Source organism: Rhynchophorus ferrugineus, unplaced genomic scaffold, assembly GCF_030347505.1.
Source record: "Rhynchophorus ferrugineus isolate W39M unplaced genomic scaffold, kcgeb_rfMv2 rfM6, whole genome shotgun sequence".
In the NCBI taxonomy this organism is placed as follows: domain Eukaryota; kingdom Metazoa; phylum Arthropoda; class Insecta; order Coleoptera; family Curculionidae; genus Rhynchophorus; species Rhynchophorus ferrugineus.
In genome coordinates, this window is record NW_027472585.1 from 13,818,935 (window position 1) to 13,841,882 (window position 22,948).

At 31.1% G+C, this 22,948-nt stretch overlaps 1 protein-coding gene across 8 annotated transcripts in view; it reads right to left on the reverse strand.

The window, feature by feature from the left end:
• Mp (collagen XV/XVIII-type protein multiplexin) overlaps window positions 1–22,948 on the reverse strand; it is a 754,107-nt gene that overhangs the window by 135,411 nt on the left and 595,748 nt on the right. For 6 of the 8 annotated variants that reach the window (XM_076407452.1, XM_076407453.1, XM_076407450.1 and 3 more), the window contains 2 exons: window positions 12,049–12,286; window positions 6,298–6,366 (listed from right to left, as the gene is read on the reverse strand). In XM_076407452.1, the coding sequence (XP_076263567.1) occupies window positions 6,298–6,366; window positions 12,049–12,286 (307 nt within the window). The remainder of the gene's footprint in view (window positions 1–6,297; window positions 6,367–12,048; window positions 12,287–22,948) is intronic. The other 2 variants (XR_013006194.1, XM_076407454.1) reach the window with 1 other exon arrangement.

The window sequence follows — 22,948 nt, forward strand, 5'->3', positions numbered from 1 at the left end:
GAAGACGTTAAGCCATCGGAATATTCACTCGTTTGAAGGCATATTTTGGGGATGATACGTTGTCTAAGAACCGAATGCATACGTGGGTCAGATAATTCAGGGATGGGCGAGAACTTGTCGAAAATGAAAGTCATGATCCACGAACAAGTCTCCCAAATGACAACATCCGTCTTGCTCGAGAGCTTATTGAAGGTGATCGCAGGTTAAGGATTGAAGAAATCTCATCAGAATTGGGTATTAGCAAATTTATTTTACAAAATGACCGTTTATATTTGATTGTCCCTCGTGGTATACTTTATATAATTTTTTATTTAAAAACACATATTGCAACTAGTTTTAACTACAACTATCTAGTAATTCTTCCATCCCATTGCTCTTAAAATTCAGATTTAATATTTCAAACCTAAACCCAATTAGAATTTAATTAAATAGAAAATATGGTTTTCACACAAAATTATGTTAGTTCGAAGGTGTCTATTCAATCTGCAGCTAAATCCACTATAGTCTATGAGTTCTAATACTTTGACATTTTTGTGATCAGACAATTTTTCTACATGTATTTTCGCAAACAGTTTAATTTCTTTGTCGGCCATGGTTCCCTCATATCTTTGTGGATGTTCTGATTTCTAATTTACCATATATATTATATTACCGTTTCATCACTACATAGTATAAAACAAAGTCGCCTTTTCTGTCCCTATATCCCTATGTGCGCTTAAATCTTTAAAACTACGCAACGGATTTTGATGCGGTTTTTTTCAATAGATAGAGTGATTCAAGAGGAAGGTTTATATGTATAATACATGCATAATATACTAAGGCAACATTGCTAATTTTAGAGGTTTCTAACGTGATGTCGTAAATTAACCTATTTTTTTAGGCTTATTTAGCAATTAGCAAAAACGCTGCCTAACCCTACGAGTTAGATCAAATTAATGTACTACAGTATTGTACACCATAAAAAGGTCTACAAAAAAGTCCGCGATGGTATATGTTTATCTTTTAGGGATAACCCACATTAACCATTTTTATTGTTTACTTTTTACGTGAGAAAATGGCTTATTTACGAAGCTATTTTAAGCAATACGGCATTAATCCTTATCGAATTAAGTACCTTAAATACAGTGTGCAATTAATATAGATCAATATGGTTCCTTACAGCATGTAAATTAAACAAATATTTTCGGAGATATTACAAATTTAAAATTTGCGTTTAAAAATGTGTAATGTAATAAAAATTGTATGAATTTAGATATTCCAAAGATAGCAGGAAATCTTCATAGTAAGTATAGGGGAAGAGGAATTGTTTTACTCCAAATTTAATGCGTGCAGGCCAAGGGCAGTAATGAATGAACCAAAAATACTGGATCGATTTTAATCATGTTTTCATTGAGTGACATAGGCATATATATTTTATGCCCGTGCAAAGTCGGAGCGGGCCGCTATGTTTTTATATACAACGTTCATATTTCTTCTGTAGTGTATTTAATTTAGTATCAGCATTGCACCCGTGCGAAGCCGGGGCGGGTCGCTAGTTTTTATATAATCTTCTTTTTTCAGGAGAATAAATTCAGTGAAAAATGTTTTAAAATGTAGAAAAATTAAGAAGAAGTAACAAATTTTATGTAAAAGGTATCTGGAATTGACTATTTGAATGACTGGAGTACGAATTTCGCTACGTTTAAGTTTGTGACACTGTAAATTAATATTTTTCATATATTTTTTATTTGGAGACAAATATTGGCACACAGTCGTAGCACACACAGCTAGTAACTCTAACTATCTAGTAATTATTCCTACATATTGCTCTTAAAATAAAGATCTAATATTTTAGACTAAAACTTAATTAGCATATAATTAAATAGAACAACATTGTTAAACTGCACATATTTTTAAAACGCGTCATAGTTTTCACACAAAATTATATTAGTGCACAATATTATTGTCTCTTCAACCTACAAGTTAATTTATTGTCTTCGAGCAGCTGTAGTACTTCGACATTTTTTTTGATCACGTAATTTCTCTTGGTGTTTTTTCGTAAATTCTTTCATTTCTTCGCTGACAATCGGTAACCTCAGGTCTTTGTGGATGTCCTCGTTTGTAATGTACTACAGGATGTTAGCAATGCTTCAAGGAACTCTTGCAATACTTCCATATAACGTGATCAAGCATTTTTAAATAAATTTAGATTCTTATCGTAAATGTTAGATAATGGAAAATGATCCTATAGTGTATCGATTTGGTTCTTTATTAAATTATATTTAGAAAACTTGCCGGGTGACTTGTAATGTTAAATTCACGAGTTAAGCAGTTTGCTGTTTATAAATTTTTATTTGGTAAGGAAATAAATCCTATTAAGTTTGTCAATATTTAAAGGTTGATTTTGAAGATGCTTCTTAGATAATTCTGTTTGAAGAAATGAAAAATAAATTTCTGTGGACAAGAAGATCTACAACTGTTTATAATATATAGTATCCGCTTTATTTAAAACAAGGTTTCATTTCTATATACCCTTTTTTTTCAGGAAAATTAATTCTGTAAATTTTTTTTAAAAACGTAGAACAATTAACAGAAAATAATGCATTTTATCTTGAATTTAGGACTTAAATGACTGGAGGAAGGATGTCGCTAGGGCTAAATTGGTGACACTGTCTATTAGCACTTTTTATACTAGGTTTTTTAACACGTGTCGCTAATATTCAATTTTATAATTTGACACGTGTGTCGTTTTATTCTACTGACAACAAGCTTCAAAGATATACATGTTATATTCACAGAGAAATAGAGATTTAGCTTTACAGAAAATTTTGGGGAATTTTTTTATGACGGCATCTAGATATCGCTACTTTTAACTTATTACTTGTTTTAATCGTTAATCGCACTTCTCCATGGAGCTCTTATTGTTTGTTTATTTTAGACACAATTTTCAGTATGCCTTACTTAGAGATCAGTACGTCAAGCTTATTATAATGTTTATAAATTTTATTATTAATTCATTAGTATAAATCGGTAGCACAATAAGTAAAACGCATTCTACATCTAGGAAGTATTGCGTATCCGGATGCACAGATAGTAAATCGACATATTCGTAAATCGTAATATTCGACTGTCTTTAAAAAATGTTTGATATAGTCAATAAATTGCAAACTGTATGGTGTATGTATGAAAGAAATGCGTGACCGTTACAGTGTGTTATATAGTTGTAAGTTGGGGTAAGTTTATTCATATTAATAATCTTTGAAATATATAATTTTTAATTTTATAAATTAATCCTCTTCCGAAAGAAGCTATGCAAACGGAGATATTCTTTTATTCCTGGATCAATTTTTTGATAGTTGCAACTTGACAAAATAATTTCTTTGAATACAAACATTTTAAAAAGAATTAGCCGAAATTCGGTACATGAGAAATTTTGGTGCTAAGCGATTAAGTACTGAAACAGTGCAACATTTTATTGCACAAATATGAAAATATTTGGTAAAGTGTCATCAATCAAAAGTTTAATAAATACCTTGAGAGGTTCACTTCATTCAAGAAAAACATTTTGTGTTATTATCCGAATAAATATATTGGCTTAAAACAATCTAACCAAGATAGTTTGAAATAATTAAGAAGTATCGCAAATTGGTTTTAGATGACACAGACATTGGCATGAAAGCGTAACATAGCAGTTTTTATATATTTTAGTAGACATTAACATTATGTTAGACAAAAATCAAGGAACCGTATTGGCCTAGTCCGAAAGTGCCTCCAACTTAACATAAGATAAAAGATATTTTTTGACGCAATGCAATTATTGTTTCGCTAGTAGCATGTATTGTAAAAGTTTCCAAGAGCGAGTTCTAATTTGACCATTATTTTCATACGGTATAAAGGAGTATCGTAAGAAATCGAATTATGATAATCATTTTATCGTATATCTTTTTAAACACGAGAAAAGTTTTTCATTTCCGCAATACGACTTCCTCTTGTTAACGTCATATATTAAATAGGTTATGTCAGTTGTCTTTGGTGCAGGCATCTATTCATGTTATTCAGTTAATCACTGAAAATATTACAGTAGTATTAGTTTTACCATGCAACGCCAATCCCAAAATAATTCATCTAATGTATAGACTGAATATACTGTTGTGGATGTTTTGTGAAAGCGAGTAATGAGCTGACGGTCATTTTAAAATAATAGTTCTCATTAGGTCGATTAAAGATCAGACAATTTTGAACAATAAATAATTGAACAATTGAACAAAAAACATAAAATGTTAATTATTTTTTTGAACAACGTTATTGAAATTTAAATAATATATCAATCGTCGTCATCCAAGCGTCGAATGTCGTTTTACTTCCATAATTTGGATCACCAATCGCAAATAATTAATAAATTACATTATAGTTATTTGTGTTTCGTTACACAATGAATTTTGAGTTTTAGAAATATATTTCCTACATAATAGCATGCAAAACAAATATCGTATATTAATTAATGGGAATGTTACAACAATATGCTCATTATAATACTGCTTCATATAACGCGACATAGAACATTTTAAAATAAATATTTTCCTTTATTTGTTTCTAAATAATGCTAAAATTGATATGAATGTAGATTATTTATAGTATATACGAAAAATCGCCCGATAGCTTGTAATATTTTCTCAAAACATGTTAAACAGTTTGCTGTTAAATAAAGTTTTAATTGGTGAGGAAATAACTACTATTAAAGTTAATCAATAGCTGTAGCTTGTTTATGAGTATGCTTTTTTGATAATTTTGTTAGAGGTAATTTAAAATAAATTTTTATAGCCTGGAAGAGCTCCAGTTCAACATCAGCTGTTGATGATTGTGAATGGCTGTGAATGTGTGTTGTACTGTGAATGGCCGATCACTGTCGTAAATAATAAACATAATCAAATTATCGGCCAGTTCATTAAAAATATACAGAAATTTATTCTTACTACGAGCCATGCTGGATTATCGTAAAATGCTCCATAATTCCTGTCAGGTTTTTTTTTAAATTTTGGAACATTACACATTAAGAATTGTGTAATATTGTACTTTTGTTCGATTTTCCTATTTAATTTGGCATTCGGGAGGATTGTCCGTATAAATCTTTGTTGCGACGTAATAACATTTATATATGTTTAAGAAAATTGCCTAATTTTAAGTTTAGGAAAACTATAAATGTTATTTTCGTAAACTCAATAGTATGCGCTTTGTATAGTTTAGGGGTCTAATTTTTAGATCATTTAACTGTTTTTCGTAATATTTGTAACATGGTAAAAGAATTATGACTTAAGACAACATAAAATATTCGCATTGTATCGAATGTTTGGTGAAACTAAGCCAACCACGAAAGGCACCGAGTAAACAGAACACACGTGTTCAAGTATCGAGGCTAGACGAAATGTAAAAGAAGTTAGATCATAAACATCAAGAAAGCCCGAAATCGTGGAATTTTCGAAAAATCCTTAAGAGGCTGAAACTCACGTATTGTATCGTAAGTTCCTAGCTGGAAGAGTATTTCCCTCCGCGATATTCTGAACGATTCGGGATACAGAAATGGGTTTTTTGAACCAGCCTTCTCCACGACCATCAAGAACCAAGAAGGGAGGAGCTTCAGCGATAAAACACGGTGCATCGACAACGAGAACCAAGCATTGAATAAAGCACTGATAAAATATTTTTGGTAAGAAAATGTAATGAGTGGAGAATTGACTAAAGATCAGACTGAATTAAGAAGAAATAACTAATAAGAAAATGTATCAGAATTAGCAAATAATTAAAAGAATTAGCAAGAAAGAATGACTGAAGAGTTGACAAAAAAGAATTACTGAAGAATTGAACCAGAAGAACAGAAACAGTAAAATGTCGAAAAACAAAAAGAAAAGAAATATGGAGAATGAATCAAGAATCAAAAACAATGGAATTTCTGTATGTCAGTTTTATCCAAAACCAACTATACGATTTAGTAAGTTTATCATTTCCATCTAATTCATAATTCTTTTTACCGTAACGTAGTGATTAATATCTTAAATGTAGATATATTTTTTATTAATCATTTAAATTAAACTGCTCGTCTTTGGGTGTTAATTTACTCAAAGAAGAGAGAAAATAATAATTTTATTTACAACATTGTTTTCTCTCCTACAACTACTCTTATAGTTAATAAATGCTATTTTAAAAATAAAATTGTATTAGACTATCTAAAACTGATTAAGCTGTCCTGTAAAAATCTACTATAGCTACTACCTATTAAATTAAAAGAAAAGCAACTATTTGACGACAATTTTGTTACACTACCTGCTCTGTAGTCCTTCAGATCCTTTAATTCTTTTACAGCCCTGAGTTCCTCCAGGCTGCCTTTCGGTCCTTTAGTTTGTTTGAAACAAAATATTAAGGTTAGAAACATTGTCAATTCCGATACCAATTTAACAGTTGAATATTATCGATTTAGTTGTGCCGGTTAATGTAATTACTGCCTCGTTTGAAAGCGAACTATATTTATTTTTATGCAGTATTTATCCGAGATATTGTAAATATTCATTTAGTATATGCTAAAATTGAGTCAGACAATATTTGTTAATAAAACTGAGCGCGATTTGTGCGATACGTTCGTTAGCGAGGCTTAAAGTCAATTAATTTCATACGATGTGTTTGCTTTGTATGCTATATGTTTTAATCCTTTGAAAATTTATTGAGTTGGCAAGAAAGTAATTTATTTATTATCAAACCGCATTTTAAAAGACTATTTAATGCTTTTATTTGTTTTTATTTTTAGTTGTAAAAAAGTTGTGAATTGCTTGTAAGATATCATATATAACAAAAATAAAAATTTACTGATGACAATATTATAATTATATAGGTTGCGGCAAAAGTCCCGCTACTATTGATTATTTTACTATGAATTATTACTATGATTTTCAATACATATTGTCACTATTTCTGCTCGTTTTTCTGACATATATTTATCCATAATAAAATGTGAAGGTTTAGACTATACAATGGTTAAAGCGAAACTGAGAAAAACGTAACATAACCGAGATAGTGCGCAATCAAAATTGTAGCGGGACTTTTGCCCCACCCTATATGTTGTCAATTTTCAGTGTTATCAGGTATTTGATATTTTATATTATTATATTATGAGATATGTCATAATCACTTAATATATTACATCTGGTTGAAAACAAGCGCCAATATTAGTCACATATGTAGCTAATTCACATCTAATGACATAATTCTTTGGATAATAGTGGGAAATTAAGCCTTTATATAATACAAAATATTTTAAATAAAGTGTTGAAGTTGTTAATATGATTAATTCTTCTTGTGGATATTTTTCACTAAATTATCTGTAAATGTCAAGCGATAGAGTTACCACTGTTATACATATACATGTTAGTGGATGCATAAAGATAAATCAATAGTTATCTGAATCAGTCATTTACATATCCTGCCCCTAGGGGCCTTAATTTAAATTATATAAGTTACAATTACATAGACTATATTACAATACCCAATTGTCTAACATGTTCCAGAGTTTGATACGGAAATGCAGAAATGAAAAAGTGAGCTTATATAGTGGCAAAACATAATTTCAGTGCAATTCTCTTTTGTTATGTTCTGTCAAGCATTATGCGTCAAAAGGGGAGTTAATTCTGTCAAATAACTCGAATGTTGAAACAATTGAAAAAAAGCAATAATTTTGTAAATGTTAGATTGTAATCTTTATTGTTTTTTTAATCCACAGATACTGCATACTGGATGATTTCTTAAAGCGAACTGATATCCAAGCCGTAAAAATAGATTAGAAATTCGAATATTGTTTTGATTCGATATCATAATGGTAAGCTTCATAGTAATGATACAAGACATATCATGTTTTTAATCCCTTTCATCGCATTTTATTACATTGCCATTAAAATGTTGTACATGTTTTCTGATCGTTTAGAGTGCAGAGACTTTTCTAGAAAATTTTTTACATTGTGGAATAACTAAGGACTAAGAAGAATAAGTATACTAAGTACACCATAGCAGAACAAAAAGTTATACCCGGGATTCAAACTAGTGTTCATTTGTTTCGTTTTGTTTTGTTTTAATGCTTCCAAACATTTGTGTGATGTGACATTTAATCATTTTTCTTGTTTTTTTTCAACCGATTGCTTCAGTCGCAGTGTTGACACTTAGTTGTTGACAGTAGAAAGTAGCGGCAGCTTGAAGAATAAATGGAGTGGAGAGACTGAGTCAACGAATCCTAACATATTGTTATATCTAAAATATTTCACGGGTTATTCAAACGTGACATAACATAGCTTCACTGACTGAGAATGAGCAGAAGTATGCGACATTTAATCCATCTATCGAGCAAAATCCAAATTTCACTCTCGAAACCTATATATTTAGTGTTGTCTGCCTCAGAATTCACAGGATTACCAATTAACCTAACCACTATCATCCAGTGTTCGTAATTTTGCTGTTATAAAGTTTTAATGATGCTTTCGGTACAAAACTGTACAATAGCAACATTTTTGTGTCAAAAATTACCTCTGTTAAGTGTTTTAGTTATAATATAATAAGTGTTTTGTTATCCAAGTTTGATAATTAACCTATTAACGATATTAAGTGATCGCATGTATTTTGATCCGGTATTCTGGGGAACATTCGAAGTCTTAATGTAGACAAATCTTAAACTAGTTGGCTTTGATACTTCTCTATATTAAATAACAGTTTCCATTTAGTATTATTGAGTTATTAAGTGTATTCGGACGCTAATATGCTTTCGAAACATACCAAACATTTTAGTTGACATTGTTCCTCCGTCATATCACTTGTCTCAAGTCCAAAGACAATGTGGAAACCCAGCTAGTCAAAGGAATTTCTGGCAGGTTTTCAGATATTTGTATAAGATCGAGTAAATCCAAAAGGATGGAAAACAGTTTATTTCTATTCAGTTCAAGATCGTAGTTTCATTGCTTAGCAGGCAAAAAGAGCTTTTTATGATGTAGTATGACTAATGATGAACAGTAGATATACTATAATAATCCCAAGCACAAAAATTCGGCAATAACAAGTAGTTAAATAATGAACTTTGACAGTTGAATTATATCAAATTATGATTAACGATTGTTACAATAGTGTATAAAATGTCGATCTGTATATAAATACTGTTATTTGTTAAACGTATTAAAATAGTATTTAATACAAATTATCAAATAACACCTGTATATTAAACGTTGAGAACATCCCGCTAGCCTGTCACATAACCGAATGATAATTGATTTCTCTGAATTGCTCTCCATCCGCACTGGTACACCGGATGGTCATTCTGTTTGAATTTCAGCATCAAAAACATATCCGTTTAACCACGGGGCCTGCTCAGTTGGCATATTCAATTGGTACCAGTCTATTTGAAGGCGACGACCTAGCAGTCGATGCCGTCGTTTAGATGGTTTCGGGCCGGTTGTTTTGTAATTGATATGCCACCAGATAGACATCAGTCGAAGCATAGAAACGTTTCAATCAGTAATAAATTTCGTCCTTTTGATGGCGGTGTATACATGGCGTGCAAACATTGATTTCATAGAGAGATGTTATGCAATTTCGGATAATAGTTTCACGTCAGAACTGTTCCTCGGTTCTCGACGATTTTTGTTATAACTATTATTAAACCTTTTGGAGAACAGAAAAATATACATGAATAGAGATACCTACATAGAGAGAGAAACATATTTCCATCTGTCTCTGCCCAGTGTTCTTCCTTCCGGATTTTTTCTCTATTTTGAAATGTCTCCCTTATACTTTCATCCCAAGGACTTTCATCTTTTAGGCCACATTCTGGTTTTTCTTCTCCTTTCCGTCCTTGCCTCCCATATTATATTTTCTGGGAGATGTCCTCCATGAGCTACTGAAGTGTCTTCACCAATTGAGATGTCTCCATTTTATGTACTCCTTCAATGATTTTATATTGAGATCATTTTTTATTTCTTTACTTCTCACTCTGTCTAACTTTCTTACACCTGTGGTTTTCTCACTTTATATCTACTGCTTAAATATTAGGACTGGACTGGAATTGGCTTTGTACGCATTTAGTGTAGTTTTAGTGTTGTTTGGTATTGCTTTTTTGTTAACACATATTTTAATTTTACTTTCATGTGATACATTGTAATTATCATTCAGGGCGCGAATCCATTTATTGGCCCATCAACAGTACTAAAAGATCAGACCTTTAAGACCAGATTTTTACACTTTGAAAGACTTTTCATTAAATTAAATAAAACTCGAAAGCTTGTGCGAACTATCATGTGATTCACACTCCAGCATTATAAACGCTAGGTGCGACAGTTCTAAAAAATCAAAGAAGCCTAAATTTACTAAGAATTGTACTATCTAGAATACGTTTAGACTTGCAGAATAATGCTTAAGCCAATCAGTATAAACGTAATACTCAAAAGTATGAACAGCAAAGTCTTAATATAACTGAAGAAATTCGACCTACTGCAAAAGAAACAATATAAAGAAAAGATTAAAGAATATAAACACAGTTGCTTCGAAAATTAGTTAATTAGTTAAAAAAAGCTAATTAAGCCCGAAATGAATGGGTTCGACGCAACGATAAAAAATTAGAATTATTCTCAAAACATTTATATATGCAATGTATGTTTGATACTGAAGCGTGCTTCGGAATGTTTCAAGGTTGCTCGAATAATTATGCTTAAAGATCCTGACAAACCGGTACAACAAGTTGAATATTATCTATTATACATCTATCAACGATATCAACTTATTTGAGAAAGTGCTGTTAAAATGTATTTAAACATCTATAGAAAAGCCAGATTATCAGTTTGGATTTCAAAATGTCCAAACGACAATCGACCAAGAGTACAGAGTAACAGCTGCTGATATTTGGAATTAAACTACAAATTGGGTAAACTGTAGAGAAATCGCGGAGTTACTGTCCACTGCTCCAATAATATCTTTTCGATAGGAGAGAGAGACTCTCATGAGGCTGGAGAACCCCAGGGTAATATTTTGAGACTACTCCTGTAGCAGTCAGCAAGATGTACAAATGGCCTAGGGACCGGAAAATACATCTTATCCATTTTACATCATATGCATATATATATATATATATATATATATATATATATATATATATATATCATATTTCGTTTTTATCACCATATTAGTGCTATTTTACATGACTTAGTGCCATTTTCAATTCTTATAATTTTTTTAGTAGGTGGTCTTGTGATTCAACTTGTTCAAGACTCGATGAGTTTTCCATAGCATAGCATGACTATTTTTAACAATTTATAATATTACAAATTTATCTGATCTATCATTCTTATATTTAATATGTAAAATTTTAATAAATTTTTTTTGCTTGCCTTAATCATTTTAAATTATTATTAGATTAACTAGTCCACTACGATGTAATTATTGTCTGTTAGTTTTTTCAAACATCATAATTTGTAAATTTTATGGAATACTAAGGGTTTTTGTTTTCTCGACATTTTGGATGTGTTTATCAACCAGACTAAGCTGTATCACTATTAACAAGTAATCATCAAAAGGTGCTAAGTCTGGATAAAACGCTATGAGCTTCTTATTGCTTTTTTTTTGGTGACAGCTTCTCATTTTAACAATTTAGTTGATTAGAATAGTGACCATTTTTACCTAGTAAGTTAAATTAATTCATAGAATTTCTGATTTAACTTGGTATGCAATTAAAATGAGATTGATTGATTGTTAATAACTTAGTCTTTAGGACAATTTGCTACCATGGTATATAATTATTTTTCTGGGCTTAATTTTAATAAGTCATCGTCAAAATTGCAAGTATCATAATTTATTTATTGTAAAAAAGAAATAAAATAATATTAATAGGTAAAATATTATCCACAGTAAATGCATGTTGTTTGATAACACATATAGTGGTTAGAATGCAGTCTTTGTCCTAGTAGATTAGTAAGAAATATCAAGGAAATAAATAAATGAATGAAAAAAAATATTGGCGCATATCTAAAAACATGAAATATATAAAATATTAGTTACCTGGTCGTATATTGTAGATGGCTTCTCCGTATAGCGCATCACCGGGTTCCCCTTTTGGACCAGTGATGGACAGACCAGGAACGCCTGGAGGGCCTGGTGGACCTGGAGGTCCCGGCACCGGGATGTAACGTGTAGTGTCGTCAGCTGAACTGGGTGCTGGTAGGCCCGGAAGGCCAGGTAAGCCGTCTTTTCCGGGCGTTCCGTCATTTCCTCGTTCTCCTTTATCGCCCTTTTGACCCTTTCGAAGAGATTATTACAGTGTTTTAATACAATCGGTTAAAATATTATATTTGTTTAATAAAATATTATTTTCTTTAGAACAACCGTAAGAATGTTTCATTATCAGAAACTAAGAGATATGTGCCCATTGAAACATAAAGCTATGCTATGCTAAGCTCTTTTTGGGCTATGGTGTGTAATAATACCAATAATAATAATAGGTAAATTGAAAACTACCCAGCCTACCATAGTAAAACACATTTGTTGGGCAAAATTAGTTTCTTAATCAACATAATTCCCTTCAAGGGCGACCCTTCAACTTTTCGATATCATTTTTGTAGTATGATTTGTCCTTTGCTTCAGGCCTCAGTTTCGACGATCACCTCCTTATTCGACGACAATTTCTTCCCAGCGAGCTACCAGATTCTCTTCTTTTGAGGTCAGGAAATAGTTGCTGCGGGCAGATCTGGAGAATACGGTCGACGAGGAAGCAATTCGAAGCCCAATTCATGGATTTTTGCCATCCTTCTCACTAACTTGTGATACGGTGCATGGTCCTGGCGAAGCAGCACTTTCTTTTTCTTCAAATGCGGCCGTTTTTCGGTAATTTCGTAATTCAAACGGTCCAATAACGCTATGTAATAGTCCATGCACATCTCAAAATACAGATGCCATAACCTTGCCAGCCGACCGTCGCGTTTTCCCACGATTTGAAGCGGGTTCATCGTGTACAGTCCACTCGGATTACTGTGGATTGGACCTTGGAGTGAAATGATGGAGCCATGTTTCATCCATTGTCACATATCGACTCGGTTTTATTACATCTTCAAACACTGCTCCGAATCATCAACTCGTCGTTTTTTTGGTTAAAAATGAGCTCGCACGGCACCCACTGCATGCACAGAGCTTTCTCATACCCAAATAATCGTGAATGATATGATGTAGACGTCCAGTTGATATTTTTAGAGTGTCTGCTCTTTAATTCAATTTCAATTTGCTGTCAATAAAAATCAAATCAAATCAATCAAATTTGTGAATTCTTTTAATGTTTTCATCGGTAACAACCTCTTTTCGTGCTCATTTCGCGACGTCTAAACTTAGCATACGAATCCTTGATGATTAATTTTCCTGAGGCAGTGTTCGGAAATTCGGCATCAAGCCAAGTTTTTGGTTTAACTGTATTTTCTCCCTTCAAAAAGCCATATTTTTTCAATACGCGAAATTCCTTTTTATAAATCTTTTCACAATAACAAAACAACTTCAATCAAAATGCTATAATTCACAAACTAATGATCCGACAGCTGTCAAAAATTTAAACAAGCACCTTTTGAAGGTTAGGGCTAACTAAAACGCAGATGGATTTAATTCTAGCAACGCCATGTATGTGTTAGGCCGGGGACATTTCAATTGACCTGTTATATGTGCTTAAAATTGGTTATTGTAAAAATATTTTGTTAAATGCTACGTTTTCAAATGTTACACCAATAAATAGTTATTTATTAATTGGGTGATATCTAAAGCAATCTGAAAATAACATTTTGTAGATAAATTAAATACTGTAGACGCAAATATTTTGTAATATAGAGAGACTTCAAATTAGCAGATAATCTGAGTAAATTTATATTACATGAAACAACTCATGATAATTATTGAAAAGACCGAAATATTTTTATACACTATATTGATACGATATACGATATATATATATATATATATATATATATATATATATTTATTTATTTATTTATATATATATATATACATATGTATATATGTATATATATATATATATATATATATATATATATATATATTTATATATATATATATATATATATATATATTTATATATATATATATATATATATATATATATTTATATATATATATATATATATATATATATATATATATATATATATATTATTTGCTTCTTAATCATATTAAATGTGCTTATATAGACACCTAATGGCAGCATTTTTTCCACAATATGCTATGAATTATGTTGAAATATCTTATATCCTTAATTATTTCATTGTGAAGCTGTAATACTGAAGTTTATAGATTTTTGAACAAACTTGTTTTTAATGAATATGCTTAAATATTATTACTAATTATAACTTGAATACAACGATTTTAGAAATATTTCCTGTATTCCCTATTCTATAGCTTAATAAAATATTTACAAGTTTGCTAAGGTAGAGCCCGATTACATTATACGAAAATTTTTTCCTTCAGGAAACATTTTTTCATTTAAGGGGGTATTCTATTGAAGAAATAAAAAAAAGTTTTCTTTCATATTTTCAAAGGTTAACTCTTAGGAGTATGCCTTTATGAGCTGTTTTGGAGAGGCAGCATTTAAACCGCGACATCCAAAAGGAAGTTTAATCTCGGTTTTCTCGAAACTACTTTTTTCGAAACGGTTAACATGATATCGCAAGTGCTATTGATCCGATTTACTTCAAACTAGGCCTGAGCCTTCTATAGTATTAAAGTAAAATTTGTACTCTTACAATTTCTGTAATTAAATATTAAGAAATTGTAGTTTTTTTGAACGGATTTCTGTACGACAGTAGTGCTTTTTTTTCTGGCTTTAGATTACCAGGAAGGCTGCAATCGCTCGAATGAGGGCGAGCCATTTTTTGGGAGCCTCACTTCATCAGCTCTTTACTCGATTTAAAATTTATTAACTTTCTTCTTCTTTTTATATAGGTATTTTTAAAGTCTCCTTTTAAGACTCCTTCGGCATTAAGTCTACCAACTGACGAGTGACCAATTTTAGAAATAATCCCAGAAGACATCCGGTCTTACCCAGCCGAGTTACTGGCGTGACTGGGATCATTTTCCTTGTCGGATTTTGCACTCGTTCCTAAGATAACCACAAATGTTAACCAATCCGGATTTTTTCTTCTTAATATTTTTTCAAAATTAATAAATATCGAATAGTGCACAATAAAAATATTCTTCGTTCCTTTGGAAGTGAAACTGGAAACCTGGAACCTGGAAATATATTTAATATTCATGGATCTAAAATATATTACTACATCCCCTTAACCTAATAATGCAAAATTTCTCGTAAAACATTTTATGTAATATTTTCCTTAACCATAAAAAAATTACTGACGCAAACACCTTATGCAAGTTTTTTTCTAGGAATAAGCTACGAATTAAGTCGAATAGGGTATATCGTAGATTCGTTTCGTAAAAAAAGCTATAATGGAGCGGCTAATTTATAGGTTTTCTTTATTGAACAGTATTATGCTTAAATATTCTATTAAAATTCCGATACGATACTTTTTATGAAGAATTCCTAAATCCTTTATTCTGAACCCTAAAAAAACGCTTTCCTGAGATTCAATCCATTTGTCAGTCCATACAATGTCAACTACTTAATCTTATTAATTTCGCTGATATTCCACGGGGGAAATAAAATTACAGATTTATTAAAACCGCCATTAATTCGCGATTCTTTCATAAACTGGTAAATATAGTCGGTTTTTATTAATATTGATGGAGGGCTGAACGTTAGACTGGCTGAAACATTAGCGGGCATCTTTCAAACAATTTTGATATAAACGATGTTTGATGCTTATGGATTTTTGAATGGCGTTAAATAAATAACGATCCAAATGAGTAGAGCGTCAGGTGCTAAAATGGAAATTAAATGGATTTTACAGATTTATGGACTGAAAAACAACATTTTTAGTTAAAACGTTAATATTACGGTTTTCATTAATAACGCAACTGAATAGGCGGAATGTTTCTCGACAGTTATGCTTCGTTGCTCGCTTGTACTAATATAAAAGCGCACGATATTGTTTGCGGAATAGTTTTCCTACGGTACACGAAAAGAATTCGTGGTTTAAATTGCGAAGAAACTATGCGACGCTACATAAGAAGCGGAATTATACTAAATGAACGGAAACACCGTTTGATTAAAAATAAGAGGGAATTGTAACTAGTTTTTAATGGGGATGGGGAAAACTATTGTAGAAGTTTAATTAGATATTAAAGAATATTTTCAAAAAATCGAAGCAAGATACGTTATTTATTTGTTAAACTATTGTTATTGGTTGATTATTGTTATTTGACTTTATGATTATGGTTCATTAAATCATCAAAATTTGCATTTCCGAATTATTCTAATAAAAAGAAGAATTTGTATTACTTGACTATCAACTTAAACTATTTGCTTTTCTTAAACTAATGAGGTAGGCATTTCAGATAGATACATCGATTCCACTATATGATGATATGATATTATATATATATATATATATATATATATATTAACAAAACTAAAATGAAAAGTTTAGCCCTATTAGTATGCGTTAAATGCTCAACATTCAATGCTCTTAATATAATTATATTCATTATTAGGACGGCTAGACTAATAATATATGACTTCTAAAATATAAGCTCATTATATTTTGGCAACTAAGGCTTACTTATATAATTTAATGAACCAGTAATACCTACTTTATTTCTTGTATTGCGTTATTTTTATGTTAACAGAAATCATTAATGGACATAATGACAACTGGTTTATTGTAAATAAACATTCATGTCAAAGAATGATTTACATTTTTTTATGTGTCATTTTGCTGAAGGCTAGAATAACGTATTCATTCTATGTTAAAAAAAAACTATCAAAAGAACATTTTTCCTTCCAATTAACTAAAAAAGTAATACTACAATTTACCCGGTTCTAATGTTATTTGATAATCAATATATTTCTTTGACAAGAACATATGAGTTTGGTTTTAGTATTGCTGATTGTCATATATTTTTTTTCTGAATAATTATGATTTATCTTTTAAATAACTGATAACGTTTTAGTACTTCCACAGCAAAATGTCACAATTATATAGATAACATGTAAGGACAAACCAAAAGTTTTTTTAAAATTATTATTATATTATTACTAGTAGTAGTTGTTAAGTACACTTAAATTTTCCTCTACAGTAAGTTAAAGCTAGATACTTATCCAGGAAGATCCATTGGTCTGCACTTGGTCTCCAGTAAAATAAAAATAGATTAGTAACACTTTTTAGTGTATTTGTAATTTGGTACACAATATTATAAAGCTATACTAGGTCATACGGTTTGTCTTGTTGAATCTGTGTCATAGTTCAGTGTTTTTCAAGGTTTACAGCAGATGTGTTAGCATGGATGTCTATCCTTAAGTCTTGTTGTGAGTTTTTTAATTTCTTCTATAACAGTTGGAATACTAAGGTTTCAGTGGGACTAACTGTTTCCACATCCACAAAACATGTCAGCACTTTATTCTAAAATGTTTGTATCATCTTGATATCAGTTCTCACGGAACACCCTATTACTGATTTTTTTAGGTTCATATCTGCTTGTACAGTAGCAGCTTTTTATGTACGGATAATTTAGATCTTCTTCCAAATAACCAAATAATTTTTTTTATTATAAAATTCTCCTTCCAACGAAGAATTGTGTCAAATTTCATTCCAAGGTACTTAGTATTGTTACTGTATGCTCAACTTATTTATAGTATCATTAGCAATTAGTAATATTGTAGGTATAGTAATATTTTCTAATTGTAGAACGTCATACGTATAGTATACGTAAAGTACAGGATCTAATACGCTGTTTTACACCTTACATATATACAATATTTAATTATTAATAAAGTGCTTAGCCACCATTTTCTTTTAAAATTACTGCAAATATTCGCGGAATAGATTTGTAGTTATTTGAGTGTCTGAACAGTTCCCGGTGTAATATTGTCCAATTTTTGTACTAAAATATACATACCGGTCATTGTCTCAATAATATTGGAGACGGAAATCTATTCCACCCTGTCTGCTGTAAATCTCTGCATGATGATTCAATTAAGTTGAGGTCTTTCGATTTATGTTGGCTAGCGAAAATAATTTATGATGTTTTGATGACCGTCAAACGAATACTAGACGTTGCGTCATGTTGGAATATGGTTAGTCATGGTAAGAGCTTCATCAGTAAGTATGCTGATATATATAGATTTGCAACAAACTGCATGGCGTTTTATTGTTAATCATTATCATTTTGTTGTTATGTTTATATTATTTGATCTATTCCTTGAAGCTTTGAAACGTGGAAATATTGTCAAATATATCATGACATTTCTGAGGATCTTAAAATTATCTGAAAGGAAATTTTATAGCATCCTCCATATTTATCAGATATTGTTCCATCTACTATTAGCTTGTTTTGGTCATTTCCATTTTAACGATGATATTTAAATCTAGACATCATATGTTAAATCAGTGTCAAGGCAACAAAAACTAAATATTAAGTTGCAAATATATTTGAAAAAGGTTGATAAAGCTTCAGAATTTTTCAAGAAAAGAAAAACAGAGCTGCCCGCGGGTGTCACAGTTTTGCATATATTCTCGCGTCTGATCTTGGAAAACGACCTGCTTGAAACATCTTCGCTATGTGAATAATGTCTCCGTTATATCTTTCAACTAAATCATCCGTGAGGTTACTGATTTTAAATTATGGGCGTGATTTATATACGCGGTGCACTTCGTACTTCGGATGTATAATCGAAGCGTGATTTATATGTGCATATTGCAACCGTGGAAAAAATTGACCTCAACAGAATCCCACCTCGACACATTCGCAATTATTGATTGGTTGTTTCGGTTCCGGATATTTGATCTATTCTTTGTTTAAGCCGTAAGGACTTTCAAAACGTCCAGTGTTATTTGTATTTTTGGTGATTTGTTTAGTGTTTTTATAAATTGTATAAACTTTGAACGACGCTATAAAATTTATAAAATCGGTTACGTGAATAACATTTTAGCAAAGATTTCTTGTATACCAATAAAAAATACTGGTAATTAAGAATAACTTCTGGAAAACAAAGGAAAATAATAGGAAACTCAAGGAGACATATCTGATTTCACATGTTAAAGTTGTATTTAAAAGCATAACATGTTGAAACAAAAGATAAACACTCAAAAGACATTTGGTTGATACAACATATAACTTTGGATCACAGATTTAATAAAAAATAAGCTAAGTGGAATTTGTTTATTTGGATGGAATCTTTACTTATAGAGTAATGGGTACATTTCATCAATTTCATCATATTTGAGAGGTATATGAATAAATGACAATAAGTGGCCGAAATATAGATAACATGGTAAACCCAAAGCGCTGATGCAAACTTACAAGGGTTGCTCTTAAAATGTCTAAGATAAGAAAGATCTACAACAATATTGCTTCTATTTATGAATATCAAAAACTATTCTGTGTATTTTTTTCTTAAAGCAACGAGTGATTATTGAATAAAATCATGATGTGTATATCAAAATATTTTCTAAATGACAAGACTAAAGTTAATTAAGTTATTGTAGATCACAGTATTAGAGATATTATGTAATGTAGGTTTTCGAAAGATTCATAAAGCCAACTATAGAACCAGTAACCAGTAAGTACTAAGTTAAATAACAACAGCCGTTGATACTGTTACTTTAACCAGTGTCAATGCATCACAAGTAACTTATAGATTAATTTGGAATTGTTTACCTTTTGTTAAGTATTAATATTGAATATGTTTTGAAACAATTTTTTTCCATAATATATTTATGAGCATCATAATTTATACGTCTAGGATTCCCGCATTGTAAATTTAATACCTGATGAGTGTTTTTGAATATCTTTTTGAACATAAATTAAAAATGTATCAGATAATATAATGGAGCTTTAACGCATACATGAGCAGAGCTATGGTAGAAGTTATAATGGAAAATTAACTAGTTGGCTATGTGTTTTATTAAATCTTTTGTGTTATAAATAGTGTAAACGTTTTTACATTGTAACCTTGACCTTTATCGGCTTAACATCGGAGTTAACACGTGTGATATCTAATCATAATTTTATAAATAAACGGTAGGGCCTATTTTAAAGAAGTTTTTTTATATATATTTTAAAGTCTCCTTTTACCAACTATGGGTTTATCTGGACTGGGCCTAAAGTTTAACGTGGACTCCGAACCACGGTCCTCAGCATTAAGCCTATCGACTGGCGAGTGACCAACTTTAGAAATCATGCCAGAAGACATCCGGTCTTACCCAGCCTGGTTACTGGCGTGACTGAGATCATTTTCCTTGTCGGTTATTACACTCTTGCTTAGAACAGTCAAAATTTTAAAGAATCACAAACATAAATTTACGACCATGCCACAGCAGGATTCAAACCCGCGGCTATCGCAACAGTAGGAGGACCGTCCCATCGAGTTTACCACTGCGCCACGACCCCGACTTAAAGAAGTTTTTGAGTCTTTAGGTGATTTCGAGATTGCTTTAGATTCACCACCGGACTGCAGTATGTTTCTTGGATTTTTTAAATTTCCTCTAAATTGTTTGCTTTTACTTTACGAACGTTCTGCTTGTTTGAATTCCCTCTGTAGCGCTTGTTTCCAAGACGTTAGTCGGGACTGTGTAACGTCCTAGTGCTCATGAGGTGTTTCCGATTTAAATAGCTTCACTTGTGATTATATGTTATGTAAGAGGCGATGATTATTCTATTTTATTGACTTCGTAGCGATGTTCCTCCCTTCGAATGTCTATTCTTCTAATTGGTTTGTATTGTATGCACAAACTTACAATTACCATTAAATTTGAACTAAGTTATCGCAAGTTCATCTCGAATACAACGTTATTTTGTTGTTTGAATAATATTGTATCGCTTCCGGCTTCTATTGGCTTTAAGGGCAATTTGATCGTTAGTAAAGACTCAACATTATTTGTTCTTGGTTTTTATTAAATTGAGATTTACATTAAAATTGTTTCAATATTAAATTTTAAAGTCTATATTTGACATAAAATTTCGTCTAAAAATTTTAATTAAAAATATTCTGTTAATTAATTAATTATAATAAGTAAGTATGTACATATCTATATTACATTGCAAGTTAAACTATCTTGCACTTAGGATTTTTTAAAACTTAAACTATATTCTGAGATATTAACGCGGTATGTAAAAACGCAACTTTAACGATTTCCTGGAAACTATTTTCTAAGTTCTGCTGAACAGATTTAAAATTGAAACTTTGAAAATTTCCAACTGCATATGGATTAACTGAATTTTTGTTATTACTATCAGTATAAATCATATCAAGAGGTACACTATGAAGCCGACTCTTCGTAAAACAAGAAAATTGCTGACAAAAATGGAGTAGTTATAAAAAATATTTGTACTAGAATTTTTATGGGTGTTTTGTAGCTTCTTTTTTACATTACCTAGCTCGATGGTATTTCCGCTGCATATGTAAATAAATGTAATTTAATTTAATTCTTTACACTTGATTATAAAAACATCAAAACATTCGCTAATTTGTTAAATAAACTAACAGAATTCTGTTGCTTCGACGTTGTCGTCGATCTTGGCAGAAGAAAATGAAAGGACCGCCATCAAAAGTTAACGAACGAATCGAATGTCATCCCTCTCGATTTTTCCCCTGAATGAGCTTTTTATTTTAATTTTAATTAATTCGTGACGAGTTCGCAGGAACGACTAAGCGAAACGTCTAGTTCAACAATCGAAATTAAAGACAATGCGCGCTAAAGAAATGAGAAATGAATTGAATGAAGCCGGACAATGGGAAGTTTAATCTGCACGATGTTATTGTGCTACTAAATAATAAAATGATGTATAACGTGGAGTAAATTTTTCAAATAACCCACCGATTGTTACTACGGTGGATATGATTAAATATCATTTATTATGATATCAGAAATATTTTTTATTGGTTACAAGGTTCTTCGGTAAGATCGGGGAAAAAAATGAAAGCATTCCGAACAATACAGAAATAATATATTAATAAGATGTTGAGATATCGTTTGCTTTTGAAAGAGCTATAGTTTTCCTCGAAGTACATTTGTAGAGTATGGGATAATTTTCATTGACGAATTGATTTTGGGGACGGAAATTTAAATTTAGCTGATCATTTTTGTTAAGATTTGTTAATTCTGATGGCCAACAAATATGCTTCAGGATATATTGATGCTCCTCACAGAAAACAAGACTGAACCATTTTGAATGAAGGTATGGACGCATTATCTTTGACGGCGTTGAGATATTCGATAGCAGTGTTCCGGCTAGTGATGTGAATAAGAGGACGAGCTGAATATCACTATATTGTTCATATCGCTACAAATGAAAACGTTAGATCGGATCCTAGGTATCTTCTGGGAGTTTCCGTTTATAAACCCGGCACGCTTGAAGGAAACAATGTAAAAGATATTATTTCGTATTATTAAGTGTCCAGGTTTAGTGATTGTTGCGCCACTTTGTCTGAGCTTAGCGTTGACTCCCATTATAAAATGTGTTGCAATCGTAGCCCTTCTATTAATGTAACCCTTATGGAACCCTCACCTTACTATTTTAGTTAAAACAACTTAAGTTAGTGTTGTTCTTGTATATTTTTTTCCGTTTTATTGTTCGTCGGTCTCTATCAGTTAACTTTGGGTTTCATCCAATTTTTATTGGCTCTTACTAGCATGGATACTGTTGCTAGCAAAATATTTAATAGTTCAGCTCATAATCACATCACAGACGGTAATATGTCAATCTGAGATCACACACTTCACGTATGTCCTGTACATACCAATGAGCTCACTTCGATGGGATATCCCTATAGTAGCCATAACCGCTACCTTTA